At 38.8% G+C, this 21,808-nt stretch overlaps 1 protein-coding gene across 4 annotated transcripts in view; it reads right to left on the bottom strand.

The window, feature by feature from the left end:
* prickle3 (prickle homolog 3) overlaps positions 1–20,495 on the bottom strand; it is a 38,087-nt gene extending 17,592 nt beyond the window's left edge. Inside the window, exons 1-2 of one of the 4 annotated variants that reach the window (XM_061983393.2) lie at positions 20,304–20,495; positions 4,994–5,076 (exon numbers count right to left, since the gene is read on the bottom strand). In XM_061983393.2, the coding sequence (XP_061839377.1) occupies positions 4,994–5,076; positions 20,304–20,345 (125 nt within the window). In that variant the 5' untranslated portion in view covers positions 20,346–20,495. Of the gene's footprint in view, positions 1–815; positions 884–4,993; positions 5,077–10,124; positions 10,145–20,303 lie in introns of those variants that run through there. The other 3 variants (XM_061983400.1, XM_061983414.1, XM_061983409.1) reach the window with 3 other exon arrangements.
* Between the last annotated feature and the right edge of the window lie 1,313 nt (positions 20,496–21,808).

Here is a 21,808-nt window from a genome sequence, read left to right as displayed (position 1 = left end):
TTAGGCTGGGCATCAAACATAGATGGAAACTGGGACTAACATTACGATTCTCCCAGTATCGTTAAAATGTTTTCATTTCAAATGAAAACATTCCCAACCGGAAGTAACAGTTGCTGAACAATGGAGAAGAAATAGCCGCCGCCAACGAGGAAGGAGCAATATGCCTTGTGACAACTAAGGACAGTGTTCAGAAGCACTCAAAAGTTTGCCTTAATTTTGTAAAACAAAATGACCGATCAGTGCTGTGCAACATATATGTTGCATGGCTGTTATACTGCACAAAGGAGGGTGTACAACAAATATCATTAAACACCTCCCAATTCCTGGTGTGGAAATTAAAGAGTGCCCCATCTTTGCCAGCCTTTTTCTCAGTCTAACCTTTCAGAATCCGGTAAGTAAAACGATAAATTAAGTTTTTCTTTTACGCTAACATTGAGCAGCAAGGAAAATATACTAGTGCTACTGCTAATACAATGGGCCAACTCAAATGTTCAGCAACCTAATGTTTTTCCCATGAGGTTCACACATAATATTGCAATAACAAACACCAAAACACCCCAGAAAAAAAAGGTTGTTTGTATGTATATATAAAAAAGGAGAGTATATATTGTTCAATAGAATAATGCTAATGCAATACTTGTTAATGGATCTCCTTAAGACTGTGCAAGTGTACCTAATAATGTGGCTAAAAATAAAACAAAATCTAAATTCCAGACACCAAACAACCAGTCAAGCAAAGGTGCACCAGAAATACTACACTCAGCCCACCTCACTCACAGTCACTTTAAAACTCAAGGTAAAACTCTCTTCTTTACCTTCAATCATGACAAACCAGCCAAACGCTGATGTCCCATCCAACGTGGTGCTACTCCATAAATCAGTCTTTGCTCATTTCTCCGTTTGCGCGGCTCTTTTCAATGCCACTGCCACCCGCTCACTCCCACCCTCCTCCTATGCTGACAGTGGGCTCAAACAAAAGTCTTGGCAGCACCGAACATAACCTAGGCAGAAACTACAGTATTACGCACAGTTCTCAGATGACATGCACATGACTTGGGATTTTACTCCAAAAGCTAAAAAATCAGCGCCGGCTGTCGTATTACATGTATCTCTTAGTCAGCTTGCCTTTGAAGATATCATGCATCAAGTCTATACTGTTGCATCTGTTTTACACCAGATGGGCAATTGAAGCTGTTAATGCAGTTATTTATTATATACATGTGAGACACAAAGTGCAGTATATATCATTGTGTTCAAGGAAGATGGGAGTACTCTGGAACACAGTGTCTCTAGTGAAATGTCAAACTAACTTTTAGCCTTCACTGAATTCACAACAGTGTGTACCAATGTGTACTTGGCTGTGTAATCTTTATAAAACATAATGTAGACAAATTCTATAAAAAAAAAAAGAAAAAAGAATATTGACAGATTGACTGACGAAATTAGTAAGGTATTTTTTACTGTAAAAAAACAACAACAATCAAAAAAACACTTGGGGATTTTTACTTTCTAATGTTGAGGAAAAAAACAAGCGACCAAATGTATTGCTTCAAACCAATAAACTACTGCGAAAAAATAAAATTGTGCATGTGGTCATTAAGTTGTGTCTGGCTTTTATATGGTATTACTAAAATGATGAAGACTAGCACTGACTACAATGGTCCAAGTCAAACCCTTCAAAGATCCGGTGCAAAGACAGAACAGATGGACATTGTCCAAAAGCGTCTGCCGCCAATTAGTGACAGAGTAATTACTACATGACCACCAGACTAATAGTGATGACGACTGTGAAGACTTCTAAAGCACGACAGAAACCTTTGGGTCACAAGTAACTCAATTAGCTCTCTGCTGGCCAGTGGGAGCACCATCTGCCTTGGCTGTGTGAGAAAGATGGATCACTTCTCTTTACGGAGCCTCAGCCTCTGAGCCTATGCGTACTTGGATGATCTTCTGCGTCACATTCTAAATTGGTTATTGAGTGACATATTGTACAATGGCACAAGTCTTTGAGGTCTTAGCGACTGACCCCCATCCATCTCAATCATTTAATCACGCTTATATTTGTTGGACCTTTCAATCAAACAAAAAAAATTGTAAAAAATTCATGGTGTGAGCTACTGTATCTTCATGCTGTCCAAACCGTCCTCTCTAAAATGATAAACAATACTTACAGCATTCAGAAGAGAGTACATCAGGAGGTACTGTAGTGGGGTAGGGTTGTTTTGATCGAGGTTTTATGCTGCCGATTCCAATTATCCATGAGAGAGATCAGTCAATACCAACACGATCACATGTATCAACTGTAATTTTCTACATTAATTTATGGTGAGTACCAGTGTAACAATATCAACACAATATCTAAACTAGTTCCTAATATTACTTAAAATCTTTTGAATAAAACAAGGTCAATAGTGCACAGTAACTGAAGCAAAGCAAACACTACAATGTACTTCTTATTTAAATAATTTAAAAAATAATAATTTAAAAGAATTATTCCTTGAATTATTAAACATAAAAATAAAATCAAAAAACGACAAAAAAATGATTTTCTGAAAATAAAAACATTGATCAAATTACTCCAGTATCAATTATATGCTGACACAAGCCTCGGTATCGGCTAGTGGCGATTGGTCCAAGACTGCAAGGGAAGCTCACATGCTAGCTGTTAGTATTGTTTTTTTGGTTTTAAAAGTGAAATCTTGAGCCAATGACATACAGCATCTTTAGTTTCCTGTTCATAACTGTTTACTGTCTGCCTTAACTCAGTTCCATCTAGCCTTCTTAAAGTTTACAAAGCACGTATTTCTTTTGTTCTCTCAAGCTATTTTAGTGACCAGTTTAGTGATTAGCATGCCTACTTGTTTGCTTCAGTTTGCTCTTACTCGGTATGTTTTTTAGTGATAATGATACTTGTAAGAAATGTAGTTTATCTGCCGCAATAAAGCTGATGATGTATGGACATACACAGTTAGCTGCCAGTTGCATCTGTCACCTAATAAATAAAGTACCAGCCAGAGGGGGTCTGCTTTTATGTTCGACCTTAAAGCATTGATCAACATTCGCCGATCACAAACCTTTTCACGGAAGTCGGTGGCTGATCGATCTCTCTATTAGTAGGGGGCATGTGTTGTAGAATAGACTACATTCTAACTGCAAAGTTTTTTTTACTATTTGAATGAATAGATTATAGCTCAACTGATAAAAGAAGAAATATATAATTACAGCCCTTTGATAGAGTACAAATTACTGCACTAATCCTGCAGCACCACAAAGCTTTGTTTGTGTCAAAACCTACCAAAACAGTTAGTCTCATCCATCCATTTTCTACCGCTTGTCCCTCAGTCGCGGGGGGTGTGTACTCAGCTGCATTCGGGCGGAAGGCGGGGTACACCCTGGACAAGTCGTCACCTCATCGCAGGGCCAACACAGATAGACAGACAACATTCACACTCACATTCACACACTAGGGCCAATTTAGTGTTGCCAATCAACCTATCCCCAGGTGCATGTCTTTGGAGGTGGGAGGAAGCCGGAGTACCCAGGGGGAACCCACGCAGTCACGGGGAGAACATGCAAACTCCACAAAGAAAGACCCCGAGCGAGGCTCGAACCCAGGACCTTCATATTGTGAGGCACACACACTAACCCCTGTTTCACCGTGCTGCCCATGTAGTCTCATTTCAAAGTACAGTTTTTGTACTTTATTTGTAACATTAAACATGAGGTCGATTTCCACAGAATGTTGGGAGAGCATATGAGGGAAATGTTGTCCTTTCATTCAGTGGAACAGTTCTGAGGACTTGTGTCACTGATGTTCGACGTATATGAGTTTTAATTCATCACAAATGTCTATGATGGGCTTGAGGTCAGGGTTTTATGTGTTATATGTGTTTTATGTTGCACTATTGCACCAAGAAAAATTCCTAGTTTGTGAACCCGTTCTCAAACAATGGCAATAAAAACTATTCTGATTCTGATTCTGATTCAAGTTTTCAGGTTTGTCCCAACCAAACTCACCCAAGCATGCCTCCAGTGACCTTTTTTTGTCCACTGTGGCACAGTCATGCTGGGACAGTAAAGCATATTCTCCAAACTGTTTCCACAAAGCTGGAAGTATAGATGTGTCTGAAATAAACTGGTTGTGACACATAATTAAGAAGTAAAGGAATTGTAGGAGGTTTTCTGCTACACGTTACCGAATGACAGCCAGTAATCTCGGTTCGCTGTGGTACTATTAGGATAATTGCAGTGACAAAGGCCATTAGTGGCACTTCTGATGGCCAAGATTAGGACCAGAGCTGTGGATAGGACACATTTGTTGTATCCTAGCGTATATCTGCTCTTATTGTGTACACAGATCATTGTTAAGCTGATTTCCACTTTGACAGCATACTAACACAATGTTACACTAACAACATAAAATACAGTAATACTACAGTGTAAGAAATATATATTTACAGTATATTTTAAGATGATTTGGTTTCACTTCTATAAGTATGTAGCTCACTGATGGCATATGTTGGTAATTATCACTTGAAGTAATAAGTGTTCTACAATTGGTTGACAGAATTTGGGCAATTTCAAAGGTCTTTTTGGGAAGGACCGCAAAGTGGGGGAAACAACAACAACATAATATTGAAACAAGAAAGGAAAAAGTAAAGAGGAGGGGTTTTTTTTAGCATCGTGTCAGCTTTAAATATACACATACATGAGAACATACTAATATTAATAATATTAATAGTCATAAAGTTACAAATTCTAAGGTTTACTGTAAGTGGCTGGTAAAGCAAAAATAATAGTAAATCTAAAAAATGTAAATATAATGCCTCTCTCTGTCTGATAATTGTAGCTACTGTAACTTGTGAGCACCAAACAAGTCAGAGTAGGAACTGTGGCCTCCAAAGGTCATGAGACAATGTGAAAGAAAAAATGTTTCCTGCCAGGGCGATATGGAAGTAGCCCAATCAGTTTTAGAGTCTACTTGACTTCATACCTCCAGCCGTGGACACGGAAGCCTGGGCACTGGTCTCCACAGCGCATGCAGGGCTGCCCCCTGTCTGGATCGTCTTCCTCCTGCTGGAAACAAAATACCTTTATTCACATCATTTCCTGCGAGAAGCCGACATGCCAAGTTCAGGGTGAGAGGTTCTTAAATACAAACCCCGTTTCCATATGAGTTGGGAAATTGAGTTAGATGGAAATATAAACGGAGTACAATGATTTGCAAATCATTTTTAACCCATATTCAGTTGAATATGCTACAAAGACAACATATTTGATGTTCAAACAGATAAACATTTTTTTTTTGCAAATAATCATTAACTTTAGAATTTGATGCCAGCAACATGTGACAAATAAGTTGGGAAAGGTGGCAATAAATACTGATAAAGTTGAGGAATGCTCATCAAACACTTATTTGGAACATCCCACAGGTGAACAGGCAAATTGGGAACAGGTGGGTGCCATGATTGGGTATAAAAGTAGTTTCCATGAAATGCTCAGTCATTCACAAACAAGGATGGGGCGAGGGTCACCACTTTGTCAACAAATGCGTGAGCAAATTGTGGAACAGTTTAAGAAAAACCTTTCTCAACCAGCTATTGCAAGGAACTTAGGGATTTCACCATCTACGGTCCGTAATATCATCAAAGGGTTCAGAGAAACTGGAGAAATCACTGCACGTAAGCAGCTAAGCCCGTGACCTTCGATCCCTCAGGCTGTATGCATCAACAAGCGACATCAGTGTGTAAAGGATATCCCCATATGGGCTCAGGAACACTTCAGAAACCCACTGTCAGTAACTACAGTTGGTCGCTACATCTGTAAGTGCAAGTTAAAACTCTCCTATGCAAGGCGAAAACCGTTTATCAACAACACACAGAAACGCTGTCAGCTTCGCTGGGCCTGAGCTCATCTAAGATGGACTGATACAAAATGGAAAAGTGTTCTGTGGTCTGACGAGTCCACAATTCAAATTGTTTTTGGAAACTGTGGACGTCGTGTCTTCCGGACCAAAGAGGAAAACAACCATTTGGATTGTTATAGGCGCAAAGTTGAGAAGCCAGCATCGGTGATGGTATGGGGGTGTATTAGTGCCCAAGACATGGGTAACTTACACATCTGTGAAGGCACCATTAATGCTAAAAGGTACGTACAGGTTTTGGAGCAACATATGTTGTCATCCAAGCAAAGTTACCATGGACGCCTCTGCTTATTTCAGCAAGACACTGCCAAGCCACGTGTTACATCAACGTGGCTTCATAGTAAAAGAGTGCGGGTACTAGACTGGCCTGCCTGTAGTCCAGACCTGTCTCCCATTGAAAATGTGTGGCGCATTATGAAGCCTAAAATACCACAACGGAGACCCCTGGACTGTTGAACAACTTAAGCTGTACATCAAGCAAGAATGGAAAAGAATTCCACCTGAGAAGCTTAAAAAATGTGTCTCCTCAGTTCCCAAACGTTTACTGAGTGTTGTTAAAAGGAAAAGCCATGTAACACAGTGGTGAACATGCCCTTTCCCAACTACTTTGGCACATGTTGCAGCCATGAAATTCTAAGATAATTATTATTTGCAAAAAAAAAATAAAGTTTATGAGTTTGAACATCAAATGTCTTGTCTTTGTAGTGCATTCAATTGAATATGGGTTGAAAAGAATTTGCGAATCATTGTATTCCGTTTATATTTACATCTAACACAATTTCCCAACTCATATGAAAACAGGGTTTGTACAATGCTTGCTCGGCAGGCTTGTAAGAACAGTAGCATTGTGTAAAAAAAAAGCACAAATTGACTGCATTGTTGTGGGAAATGGGCTATCTATAGATTGCATGTGGATTATTTGATGGCGTGGATTAATCTCCTATAATATTATGCATCAGCATAATACTGCATGTGAACTGGCAGGGATGTGAGCCCTGAGCCTAACACCAGAAAACAACATAATTATGTTGAAGTGCATTGAGACATCAGCAGTATGCATTCTCGTTAGGGCTGCAGCTATCGATCATTACAGTAATCTATCAATGACCGTAATTTGTTCGATTAATTGAGTAATCAGATAAAACACACTTAATAGCCGCAATCCATATTTTAGGCAACATTTTTAAATCAGCAAAATGTTTTCTAATTGTCTTAACCTTCCTGACTTTATCCTAATAAATGCACATCATCAACATTATAATTGCACTATTAACAATTAAATGTAATTAAAGTTAAAATATGTTTAAAACTCTCCGCTGGAAGGTGCTGAGTCTGAAATAAACCCAGTATCTGATTGTGTGTGTGTCTGTATGGAGTCCAGGTTGCCTCATTTAAAAGCTGGGTGGAAGGAAGCAGGCACAGGATGAGAGCTGCACCCTTTCCCTTATTTTCTTTTCCTCTGATTCTACTTTAACAACAGTATATCTAGTGTGGAGACTTTACTGGATAAATAAATTGGTTTGAAGTACAATAACTACAGAATCCTGTTATTAGCATTTTTCCACTTGGAAATTGCGCTCAACCACAAGAAGACAAAATTTGCACGGAAACAAACACACATAAAACATCTCCCTAAAACACACAGTAATTGCAGATGCATGGCGCAGACAGTTTAATGGGAAAAGCTATAAAACATAAAGGCACATGATTTAAACAGGATACATGTACTTACTTGCTCAGTTTAAGCTCCTTTTTCTAACTGTACACACCTTACTTGGATGACTGCAATCTTGTTTTGTTACTTTGTTTTCTTTGCAAGAACTTAGTTTGTAAACTGTCGGGTGGACATGTATGTTGAGTGTGCAGACAACACAAGTTTAATGTACAAAATCATCAGTATTCACATGGAGCTGTCAAAACATCTGATGACACTGATATTTTCCTACCCTGACAAAACTTCCACTTTGAGAATGATTTTCAAAGGGTTTCGGTCTATAAAATGGAATTGTCATGTTAACCAGCAGCCAAAGCTGTTTTTACAACTGGGTTAACAAATGTGTATTACATACTACAACACGTTTGACTATATTGACTAGGGTTGGCCGATTAATAGATAAATAATCAAAACCAACATATAGCGCTTTAAAAAAACAAACGCTATGTCGATTATTTAGATTTTCCCTTGGAATGTACCAATCCGCATGCATGTAAGCACCCTTTGGGGGAAAAAAAAGGACAATTTCTATCGACACAAAGTGCTTCCACGCAAGCCCCGAAAAAGTTTAAACTATTTTATTGATTTTGGTTGTGATTTTTTATTTAAGTGCAATATTTTGCTAACAGACTGCATATTTTATTTGTATTATTTGTTTGTTTTATTTAACTTAGTATTTCAAAGTTTACATTTCAATTACAATGTTAATCCATACGAGAAATACAAATTAATTGCATTTGAAAGGGTAGATATAGTTCCATTATTATTATGTATTGTCATTACATCAGTGGTTAATTTGGTCTCAAAAAATAATGGCAATAATATCGTTTATCGGCAATAATTTGTAGGTCAATATATCATCAAGAAAAATTTGGCCCAGGCCTACTGCAGGATACACCTTGGACAAGTCGCCTCCTCATAAACTGTCATCCAGAAAATATATTTGAAGCCAGCAAAGTCAAACACCAGTTTGTGAGGTATTTACATTATTAAAATACAAACTGTTAGTTAACTTTTTGAGAAACAGCCTTGATTGATATGAACACGTCAACTGTGGAGGACACTTCTTTTTAGAAAGTAAAAATTTAAAGACATAGTGAACATAATTGTTTCACACTGGATGTTTCCATTGTCACTTGAAAGACACTCATCGGTAAGCTGTTTTTAATATTCGCTTAAAACTGTGAATGTCCTTGCACAATTATTTGCGCTTAAAAAAAAATGTTTGTAGTATAAATATGATTAGACCATTTTAGCATTATGTTTGTGTTCAATTACTGTGAGTGTGTTAATTCTAAATATTCCTGCCACTTCATTTGACACACTATAACATTTTAAAGCCTTTTTTTGGACTTATATGACAATAATATTGTACCGTGAAATTTGATACCGTTAAATCCCTATTCAAATATGATTAGCAGCAAAGTAGAAAGGTGTCAACGATGTGGCTCGGAGAGCGAACGCAAGCAACAACAAGTAAGCTACCTAGATGATGCTAACTATGCTAATTAGCGATCTTGTTTCGGCGACCCTGATAGACGATACCTGTACTGCAATTTAGTGCGGCTGAGGCGAGCGTTCAACAAATTCTATTTACATCCTATTGTTTTGATATTGTAGTAGGTTTACAAAATTCACACATGGAACTTTTGTTGTCAATGAGAGTTCCGGTCGGACGGCTTTTCACGGGACACATTTTTGGTGTTGTGTGTTGTTGCGCTGAAGAGCTACGGATGTAAAGATACCGCTCGATTGCTGATAAGAAAACAAAGTCTGAATGTCATTAAAACAATTAGCTCCATTTTTTGACACTCCTTCTACTCCCGTCCTTACGCACTATGATATTTAATTTTTTTTAAACGCGGAAGGGATATTTTGACTGAATGAATGTTTAAAAACGCGTCTTTACGAATATTTCACATGCCTGAATCAGGGATTTATTCTGCCAATTCCGATTATCCATGAGGGAGATGGCTGATACCAATACTGATACTGATCACATGTACTGTACTAACTGTAAAGGTTTCTTTTTTATGGCGAGTACTATTGACAGTTTAAAAATATCAGCACAATATTTAAACTGTTTCCTTACTCTCTTTTACTACATAAAATTGTTTGAGCAAAACAATAGTACACTAAGTAAAATAAAGCAAAACCTACCATCTATTACTCTTTAAAGTCCTTTTGTGTTTGCCCTCAAAATCGTCCTGTGACCAAGGAATTATTTCCCGAATTTGCAAACATTAACAAAACCAACAAAAAAAATATTTTAAGAAAAAGAAAATATCGACCTAATCACTCTCGTACCGACCATATTCTGATATTACCCTTGGTGTTGACACCACCAATTTATGGATTGATGCACTCTTCTTACATGTTGTGCACTTCTGGGTGTGACAATGCTGACATATCAACAGTTACCAGCTGTAACATTATCCTCTCTCTAACTCTAATATACTTGTATTTTTTTTGTTAATAACTGCTTACTTTCTGCTGTAATGTAGTTCCATCTACACTTCTTAAACATTACTAAGCACTTATCTCTTCTGTTATTTCAAGCTAGCTTAGCTGCTAGCTCGAAAGCAATTAGCTGATAGCTAGTCAACCAGGAGACTAAACATAAATACAGTGTCAGCCAAAGGGGTTGGGGGCATTTGTGATCGCATTTAAAAGGCATTAACCGACAATCCTATTTTTTTTTTAATATTGTAGTAGGTTTACATAATTCACACATGGAACTTTGGTTGTTGTTGAGAGTTCTGGTCGGACGGGTTTTCACGGGACACATTTTTGGTGTTGTATGTTGTTGCGCTGAGAAGCTACGGATGTAAAGATACCTACTTTTCATGAAAATCGGCACATACCAATTGGTGGCCAATCGATCAACACATCCCTAATTTCCACGCGTTGTAATTTTCTCTCTACTATTACATCATTTCCTTAAAATACTTAGACTTAGACTTTAGACTTAGACTTCCTTTATTGTCATTCAAATTTGAACTTTACAGTACAGAGAAGAACAATATGTTGTTGCATTAGCTCGTTGCTGTGTAGGATAAAAGAGCAATAAGGTGAAGATATAAATATAAATACAAATATAAATATAAATATAAATACAGTACCGATTGTGTAGTTTCTTTAGAGGAAGCCAGGTGTCGCTAAGAGTGAAGGCTGCCAGAAACCCAGCAGAAGGTCTTAGTGGTTTAGACACACGCTGGTTATAATAAGGATGACGTCCACCAAACCTTAGAGTATTAGTTGAGAGTGGAACCGAAATTGAGGTAACTGGTTCAATTAACCGTGATTTGCATTTTTGCCATAAATGCCCACCCTTAATATGCACCATTACTGACAGTAAAAACCCTATGTTTGCATATGTTGTTAAACATACGTCTCTTACAAAAATAAAAGTGCATTTATATTTTTTATATCGACACCAATAATGGGTCACAGTACAACATCAAAGCATACAAACCTAACACACTTTGTCACGATAGTCAAACATGACAGCAAACGTTCCTTTCAAACTTTGTTCTACATTCTACAATGTATGCTGTACTTCATCCTGTTATAATATGTGTTGCACATCTACAGTAGGTACGACCGATGACAAGAGCCTTAAGCTGTTATTTTCCAGACATTGACATGCCAACTGAGGCTTGGAGGCACGCAAGACAAATTACCTGTATGTACATTCATCACTAAATGATCGTCAGGATGACCAAGAAAGAGAGTTAATACAGCCGCAGGATCCAAAACACCTTTGGAAACTGTAGTCGACCTGCGTTGATTACAGGACACTGCAGGGTGTTTTGCTGACATACCATTCAGAGAATGAAGAGATAAAATTACACTATATGATCATGTTTGCATTTTCGCATTTGAGAGCTCAGTAGCCGGCATGCATTCATAGTTTGGTTACTTAAAATATTAAAGCCAGCCTTCTTGTATACGGTAAATAGATCAGTCCATCAAATTATAATTATGATCAATTGCAGAAATAGAACACTACAAAACAAATAGCAGTAACATTACAGCAGTTCATTCAGGGATACTTGAATCACAGCATGTACTGTGACATACTGAAGCACAGCAAGATTCGACCCAGGGAAACTGCTCCACATGGCAATTTAGTTTGTAGTTTTAGTTTATTTTGGTGTGCCGTCAGTGCCAGCAAGGCCTTCTCTGCTGGCCTAACATAACCAGAAATCATGATCATAATTAAAGATAAAAGTATTTGTTTTTAATTTACTTTCCCGAAATATCTAAAAGTATTCATAATCTCTTCAAGTCATATTATGCTCTTTGCAGCGCTGTTGTTTTTAGGTTACAGTTTGTATCCAATCAGAATTCAGCTAGCTTATGTTGCGATGCTGTACGAAATCTGCCCTGGGCCTTCAGAATCAACAATACAGGCATTGTAAGTGAATGGACACAAACAGTTGATAGACAATTGTGATAGCCAATCAGATCACGAGTTGTCAGTAAGGCCTTCTAACTGGCCTAAGGTTGAACGTGACCTTTACGCGTCCTGTGATTGGATACTCACCGGGACCGTTAGCGTATGACTTTGAGTACACACACAGTTGATTGACAGTTGCGATTGCCAATCAGATCACAAGTTGTTGACAGTAGCCTCTCTAGGTAGCCTGATGTAAACAAGACTGTGATTGGATACTCACTTGTCATTCCAAAGTAAGTATCCAATCACAAGTTGCAATTTAGCAGGAAGCGGGAAGTGTTGACCCACAAAGAAGGAGAACAAAACGTTGATTAGGTAGCAAATATGTATTTGCAAGGCCATTTCAAGAAGGATACTTAAAGAGGAACTACATCTTGTGAGACGATGTCGGCGATAAAATGGGGAAATGCCCGCCATTTCCACTCGAATCAACAGACTACGAGGGGCTATACGGCGTCGCATGGGTTCTACAAATTGTGAGTTCAAATATTTTATTTCTTTATTTTTTCACTTTTAATGTTTTTCTGCAATTTTAATTTTGACAGTACCACATAAGATATGTTTTAATTGCTGATGCGGGTTTATTGATTTTTAAATGCGCCAGCAAATAACCCATTTTGTACACTGTTGCTGGTGGTTCAATGCCCAGTGGTGCGTAAATGTGTTTCTGTATAGTATTGCTCCCCAATGGTCATGTGGGGACATCAATTCTGGTATTTTGAGAGGTAATCATTGAAGTCGGACATCACTGAAGGCCTACGTGGGAAACGCATGGCCCGCCACTGCTGCCAAGTAACCTTGCAAATTGTTATATAAATGTTATATGTTGCATATTATGAAAAGGAGCAACCTGACGTGATTGTGAAGCGCATGCAAGTAACAAATGCAGCATTAATGCAGCCCTCCACTTTAACTCAAGGCCGAGAGAAGGGTAAACATTAACAAAACAGGTTAGAGGTGAGACCCTTTGCTGCTTTGGCATGTTGAGTGAATATAACTCTCCTGGATGGGCAGGTTGGAACAGACCTCATTCATTCATGCCAGAGGCCTCCGAGATGCCACACTACAGCTAGCACTTGGATGTGTGTGCATCACTGCGTTAAGCCTATATAGGCTTGAAAAAATGAAGTACTACTTTACAAACCATATGTATGTGTTAAGTACAAACCCTGTTTCCATATGAGTTGGGAAATTGTGTTAGATGTAAATATAAATGGAATACAATGATTTGCAAATCATTTTCAACCCATATTCAGTTGAATATGCTACAAAGAAAACATATTTGATGTTCAAACTGATAAACATTTTTTTTTTTTGCAATAATCATTAACTTTAGAATTTGATAACAGCAACACGTGACAAAGAAGTTGGGAAAGGTGGCAATACATACGGATAAAGTTGAGGAATGCTCATCAAACACTTATTTGGAACATCCCACAGGTGAACAGGCAAATTGGGAACAGGTGGGTGCCATGATTGGGTATAAAAGTAGATTCCATGAAATGCTCAGTCATTCACAAACAAGGATGGGGCGAGGGTCACCACTTTGTCAACAAATGAGTGAGCAAATTGTTGAACAGTTTGAGAAAAACCTTTCTCAACCAGCTATTGCAAGGAATTTAGGGATTTCACCATCTACGGTCCGTAATATCATCAAAGGGTTCAAAGAATCTGAAGAAATCACTGCACGTAAGCAGCTAAACCCGTGACCTTTGATCCCTCAGGCTGTACTGCATCAACAAGCGACAGTGTGTAAAGGATATCACCACATGGGCTCAGGAACACTTCAGAAACCCACTGTCAGTAACTACAGTTGGTCGCTACATCTGTAAGTGCAAGTTAAAACTCTCCTATGCAAGGCGAAAACCGTTTATCAACAACACCCAGAAACGCCGTCGGCTTCGCTGGGCCTGAGCTCATCTAAGATGGACTGATACAAAGTGTAAAACTGTTCTGTGGCCTGACGAGTCCATATTTCAAATTGTTTTTGGAAACTGTGGACGTCGTGTCCTCTGGACCAAAGAGGAAAAGAACCATCCGGATTGTTATAGGCGCAAAGTTGAAAAGCCAGCATCTGTAATGGTATGGGGGTGTATTAGTGCCCAAGACATGGGTAACTTACACATCTGTGAAGGCGCCATTAATGCTGAAAGGTACGTACAGGTTTTGGAGCAACATATGTTGCCATCCAAGCAAAGTTACCATGGACGCCTCTGCTTATTTCAGCAAGACAATGCCAAGCCACGTGTTAAATAAACGTGGCTTCATAGTAAAAGAGTGCGGGTACTAGACTGGCCTGCCTGTAGTCCAGACCTGTCTCCCATTGAAAATGTGTGGCGCATTATGAAGCCTAAAATACCACAACGGAGACCCCCGGACTGTTGAACAACTTAAGCTGTACATCAAGCAAGAATGGGAAATAATTCCACCTGAGAAGCTTAAAAAATGTGTCCCCTCAGTTCCCAAATGTTTACTGAGTGTTGTTAAAAGGAAAGGCCATGTAACACAGTGGTGAACATGCCCTTTCCTAACTACTTTGGCACATGTTGCAGCCATGAAATTCTAAGTTAATTATTATTTGCAAAAAAAAATAAAGTTTATGAGTTTGAACATCAAATATGCATGGCAGGGAGGTAAATTGGGGGTTTAATCACCGAAATGATTCCCGAGCGCGGCCACCGCTGCTGCTCACTGCTCCCCTCACCTCCCAGGGGGTGGAACAAGGGGATGGGTCAAATGCAGAGGGTAATTTCATCACACCTAGTGTGTGTGACTATCAGTGGTACTTTAACTTTAAGATAATACAAATTATTCCTATACAATCAATCTTTATAAGTTAAATGGAGGAGGTACTTGGTCTAAGTAAAAGTTCCATTCCTACAAAGGCAATGGAAGTCAAGTCAAGTTTTAGTGTAGGTCAGAATTTATACCTAAATTAACAACTAAGTCACCCACACTGTGGAAAGCATATCAAATACAGTAATTCAAAATTAAAGACAAGATTTAAATGAAACTGCAAAGAACAAGTGGACAACTTTTTCCTTGTATCCCTATGGTTGGTCTTAACACTAGAGGGTACGCTGCAAGGGAATGAGAGACAGGCTTAATGAAAGGAGATAGTCTCAATAATGAGACCACTACGCTGTTTAGTGATTATCATTGTCCATTTTATAGGAGCAGATCCGTGGAAATTGGCATAATATAACTGAGATGCTGTCATTGCGACACAAAGGGGAAATCATGTATTCGGGGACCGTGTACTTCACAAACACCCAACTTCGTGGAGCCTCGCCAGACAAGGGCCAGCACTCTAGCCGGTGCTCTGTCGATGTCTGCTACACAACGCTACTGAGCATGCGCACAAACGCAAATATTTGCCTCTGACAAAATACTAATCGAAAGCAGCTGCTTCGTATGCCTTGAGGAAGTAGCGGTTTTAAATTATGTTTCATTCATTGTACGGTACCTCCTGACCAGCAAGTGTGAAGAGTTTGTAGACAATTACAGCGTGACAAAGTTCACGTTCTATATTAACGGACAGTAAGTATGTAGACAAATACAGACTGAGGAAGTTCACATTGACGCAAACAATGGTCCAACTTACATTTTCCTTCTCATCAAAGTTGTATTCTGCTAGTAGCTTTTTTCAAGGAAGCAGCGCAATTTGACAGAACACCGGCAGCCATGTCTGTGCTTGCCTCAGGGATACCTCACACTATGTAACTAACTCCAAAATAAAGAGGCAAACGGTTCCCAAATGACTCTTACGTGTCAAGTGACATGTTTCTTTTGCAAATTTGATGACTATGTACACTGTGCTACTACTGCCAATGCTAGAAAGTTGTGTACGCGACCACTGATCTTCATTGGTAAGTTAATGATAACTTAACAGCTTCTAATACTGTAGTTGGACCACCAGTGGTGAAATAATAACTGATGCATCTTTAGGTGTGCTTTCTTTTACTTAAAAACATCCATCAATCCATTTTCTACCGCTTGTCCCTTTTGGGATCGCGGAGGGTGCTGGAGCCTATCTCAGCTGCATTCGGGCGGAAGGCAGTGTACACCCTGGACAAGTCGCCACCTCATCACAGTACTTAAAAACATTTTCAAATGTATTGGTGCATTTTTGTGCTTTTTCTTATTTAATTTTTTTTTTTTTTAATTCACTTAGAATGTAAATAAAGTGTTGAACTAATCCCTAGTTTATTTGGTATTTAGTAAAGATGCTTTAAAACTGGCAGGTTGAACAAAAACCTTTTGTTTTGTTGTCTCATAATGATTGTGAACGATAGGCAAAATTCCAAAAAAGCGCAGCTCCCCTGAAAAGAAACAATTCTATGAGGCAGGTAAAATTACTTGATCATGTTTTGTAAACGAGTTACTCGAGGAATCGTTTTACCTATAGATGTACAGTACAGCAACGCTCGACTACAAATCATTCCGCCACATGCATGTTGCTAAGTCAATTTTGTAGAGATGTCCGATGACATCGGACTGCCGATATTATCGGCCGATAAATGCTTTAAAATGTAATATCGGAAATTATCGGTATCGGTTTCAAAAGTAAAATGTATGACTTTTTAAAACCCCGCTGTACGGAGCGGTACACAGACGTAGGGAGAAGTACAGAGCAGTTGCGTCTCCCAGTCAGCAGCCCCTCCCTTCGCCCCTCTCCCACACACAACACAGGAGTTGCAGCACGACTGCAGCATGACAATTTTACTGGCGACGCTTGATGACCTCATCAAAACGCCGCGAGCGGTGCATAACAACAACAAGAGTGTGTTGTTGCCGGTGATGTAGCCGTGGCTAACAAGCCAGCTCGCTCTGTGACTGACTAATGACACCATGTCTATGGTTTGGGATTATTTTAAAGTGTCTCTGACGGATAAAAAACTGTCAATTTGCAATGACTGCAAAACGTTGGCTATGCGAGGAGGAACCAAGACGTTTTCCTTTAATACGAGCAATTTGATCTCCCACCTCTTCAAGAATCATAAGGAGGTACACCGTGAATACAAGCGGAAGATGGATGAAAAGCAAACAGCGGAAAAAAAGTAGTACCACACAGTTGTCGCTTAAAGACTCCGCCGAGAAAAAACAAAAATACAACAAAAAACACCCCAAGCCGAAAGCCCACGTTGTGGTCAGAGACAACGCACGCAGTGTGGCAAAAGCTACGGTGGAGTTTGGTGTGGCTAGTTTGCTCTGCATGGCGCACACTTTTCAGCTTGCAGTGAACGGAGATGCCCTGTCTTAACGCAGCATTTCAGAAGCTCTGGCTGACTGCTAGGCCACTTCAAGCACTCACCACTAGCTTGCAGCACATTTGTGTTACTCATACAAATACGTTAGAGCAGGCAGATTGAGCCCAGTTTATAATTCCCTGTTATACAGTATACCAGGCAGTCTTGCACTAAAGGAGGACTATGTTATTGTTTACTTTATGACTCTAGTATACTCTGGACTGAAGCTGTGTGCCTTCATTGTTTTTGTAGCTGTTGTTTTGAGGCATATTAAAAAAAATAATGCACTTTGTGAAAGTCAAAGTATAGTACTTCCCATAGTTGTCGTGGGTCTCAGGGAGAGCATGTCCCAAATTCCAAGCTGCTGTTTTGAGGCATGTTAAAAAAAACACCGCACTTTGTGACTTTCATAATAAATATGGCAGTGCCATGTTGGCATTTTTTTCCATAACTTGAGTTGATTTATTTTGGAAAACCTTGTTACATTTTTTAATGCATCCAGCAGGGCATCACAACAAAATTAGGCATAATAATGTGTTTATTCCACGACTGTATATATCGTATCGGTTGATATCGGAATCGGTAATTAAGAGTTGGACATATCGGAATATCGGCAAAAAAGCCATTATCGGACATCTCTACAATTTTGTTTTTGTCCAGTATTACAAGTTTGTAGGAGGTTCACTGTTCCATGAAAAATACATTTATTTCTCGTTAGTGACTTTTAAAAACCAACATTGCACAACTAGTCTTTAAAGAATTGATGCACAAACATCAATAACAGCAGCTTCAAGTTCTAGGAAGATAATGTCATACTTTTTTCTCTAGTGTTGCATTAAATATTCATGTAGTTCATTAATACTTGAATGTGGTGACGTGCCTAGAACAGGTGTCCAGACTGCTTAAACACTACTAATTGAAGTATTTACACAGAGTGATATGTAATTTGATCTGGCCTTATGTTGTGCGGGCAGCACGGTGTCCCAGGGGTTAGTGCATGTGCCTCACAATACAAAGGTCCTGGGTTTGATCCCGGGCTTGGGGTCTTTCTGTGTGGAGTTTGCATGTTTTCCCCGTGACTGTGTGGGTTCCCTCCGGGTACTCCGGCTTCCTCCCACCTCTAAAGACATGCACCTGGGGATAGGTTGATTGGCAACACTTAATTGGCCCTAGTGTGTGAATGTGAGTGTGAATGTTGTCTGACTATCTGTGTTGGCCCTGTGATGAGGTGGCGACTTGTCCAGGTTGTACTGCACTTTGACTTTGATGAACTCACGGTCTAACTGGCGCCAGCTCGCTTGCTTAAATGCTAACATGAAAACAATAGACATTAACGTCTTTCCCTGTGAAGAAGGGACGGCGTGGCGCAGTGGAAGAGTGGCCGTGCGCGACCCGAGGGTCCCTGGTTCAATCCCCACCTAGTACCAACCTCGTCATGTCCATTGTGTCCTGAGCAAGACACTTCACCCTTGCTCCTGATGGGTGCTGGTTAGCGCCTTGCATGGCAGCTCCCTCCATCAGTGTGTGAATGTGTGTGTGAATGGGTAAATGTGGAAGTAGTGTCAAAGCGCTTTGAGTACCTTGAAGGTAGAAAAGCGCTATACAAGTACAACCCATTTATCATTTATTTAAGAAACAACATACCCCAATCTAAGCGTATATAAACACATTGCTGTTTGAGCAACTAAGATATTCAATTATGCAAATTTAATTTACAAGCTGTGCTTTCTTAGGTTTGGGTGATCGAGGATTATGAGGTGTTTTTATGGTGCGTTAAGGACCGCTGAACAACATAACATTCGCCAGGAATAATAAATGACTAATAACAAATTTAATTTGTTACACAGTTTTAATTTAAATACATTATAAAGTAAATATTTAAAGCCAATATTTAAAACAATAAAAGCTTAGCCATTAAAACAGATAAAATACTGAGACTAAAACATATCAGTGAAGCATAAGAAACACAAAACATGCAAAATAGTGGGTTTTCTAACAGTGTGTCTATTTATTTTTGTATTTATGTATATAACATTCTCATATAGTTACATCCCTACAACATAAATAAAGTAGCGGAGATTATCTCATACGATAGATGGCAACTAGTTCAAATGCCTTGCGGACATGCAATCAATGATTGTATGAACTTGAAAGCGGTCAATGTGAATATGTAATGAATTTGGGAAACCAACATTTGGTGGGCCAAAAAAATGGCTTGGCAGGCCAAATTTGGCCCCTGGGTACCACTATGGGCACCGCTGGGTTACAGTTAGTATCACTATAGACTGATACAATGACATACATCCAGAACTATCGTTTATTTTTAATATAACATTTCAATATTCAATTAAAGTATGTGAATTTGATAAAAGACAGTGTGGTGTAATTGATGGGGACATTCTGGAAATATTCCAAGTGGGCTGTGTTGCCAGATGTCTCGTGATGGCTGCACAGCTGCTAGTCTGCTGCCACAACACATCTGCTCATCACACACATTTAAATCAACACACCTCCAAATTGTAACACCATAATTATCAACTGTTGCCATGGTGACTACAAAAGGACTGTGACAAGTTGCAGTATGTTTTACGGTTACCTGCCTCATCCCAGCCTGCTTGGGTAAGCGGCTATGACGTCACTGCCCCTGACTCACCTGGGACTGCAGTAATGACTAAAGTAACAAAGAATGTCGAACTCTGAGAGAAATTATAAGAAATCAAAAAAAGTGTTTCTTAAAATGTATCCTGGTGCTCTTTAAAAACAAACAATAGGCTTGCACAAAAGACAGGTGAGGGTGGGATAAAGTTCAGCCAGATCAAAGAAAGTTTCAAATGACAATGAACACACAAAAGTATTTAAAAAACAATGTAAATAATCGTAATGCTTGAAAGAAGATGTTTGATTAAATGTCCAAAATCAACAGTGAATAAATAAGTGTATAAATGGAACACTTACCGAGCGGCTCGACCGTCGTTTTTTTGACCCGCGTAGAAACATGTAGGATGTGTTTGTTTACAATTATGGTATAATAATCAAATAAGCATAAATAAGTAAGAAGGTGTAATGGTGGTCAGTAGACAGTCTGCGATAAACTACATGTTTCCTCAAACTAGGTAGCACCGCCTTTAGCTAACTACTTTAGTAACAAACAAGATACCGTGACTGAGGAATATCAAGTTCCGGTTTAGCCTTTCAGTGTTGAATACATGGCAGCATTACTGTTAAAAGCATTCAAGTAAAACACCAAAACAAAGAAGTATGGATATAAATCTCATTTTACTTCATTACATTTCAATTTTAAAGACGCACTGAATGATTTAAATGTGCTAATTTGCCATGATACTGGCGTTTATATTGAAGGCGTGACGGTCTGCTTACCGGTGGCGAAATTGTTGTTCTAACGTGACTTGCCTTCAACTTTACCTGTCGTCAGATGTGCACTTACCGTGCAGGGTGGCCTGCACTGTCACTATATAGGAAGTGCTTCAATACACACTTTACTACTTTTACTCACTCACACAGCATGGAACATTTGGCACATAAGCTTACATTGGACACTGCTGATTAAGCACTGCAACTTTCTTCCAAATAATTATTTTTTAAGGAATAAAACGATAGCATACATGGGGAAAGTACTTAGTTTTGATATATTGGATAAATAAGTATATAGTGTAATTGTTATATTCATCACATACATTTTTTCTGGGACAATACTCTAGAGCCAGTGATGACGTCAAGCAGTATGCTTCCATCTCGTGGCGATTAAGTAGAAGGCAAATGTAACAAATCCTATAGCAGCAATGCTCTTAAATTTGCATTAGGATACTTTATAAATACATGCTTTATAATCAATCCCACTTTTCATGAATTTATATGTGTGCTTTTAAACAAATACAGTTGATGTGTACATGGTTTTAAATTTCAAGAAATGTAATTCAAATTGCCATGAGTTTGAGTTTATTTGGAACATGCATGAGTACAACATGATACATCACCATTTCCAGTTTCTCCATTCAACATGTTCAAAAAGGAGTAGGAAGAAGCACATCTTATTTAATCTTACCTCTTTTCCTTTACATAGCAGTTGCTAAAATTTATGTTCACTTCCTGTTCTCAATTTATTCACAATATACTCCATAAGTAAAAACGATACGGTAAATTATATTTTATATGGTGAGATGAGTAAGATTATCTTGAAAATGAATGGACCCGCCTTCCGCCCGATTGTAGCTGAGATAGGCTCCAGCGCCCCCCGCGACCCCAAAGGGAATAAGCGGTAGAAAATGGATGGATGGATGGATGGATGAAACAAATTCAGAATGTTTATCATGGTTCCTCTTCTTTGTACTTTGTAAACACTTTTAAGTTTGAAGAGTTTCTTGAAGTGGATCATATTAGTACATTGTTTGTTTTCTTTACTTAATCCATTCCATAATTAAATTCCAAATACCTATGTACTG

The sequence above is a fragment of the Nerophis lumbriciformis genome, linkage group LG01 (genome assembly GCF_033978685.3).
Source record: "Nerophis lumbriciformis linkage group LG01, RoL_Nlum_v2.1, whole genome shotgun sequence".
In the NCBI taxonomy this organism is placed as follows: Eukaryota; Metazoa; Chordata; class Actinopteri; order Syngnathiformes; family Syngnathidae; genus Nerophis; species Nerophis lumbriciformis.
This window is presented reverse-complemented; position numbering and strand designations above follow the sequence as displayed.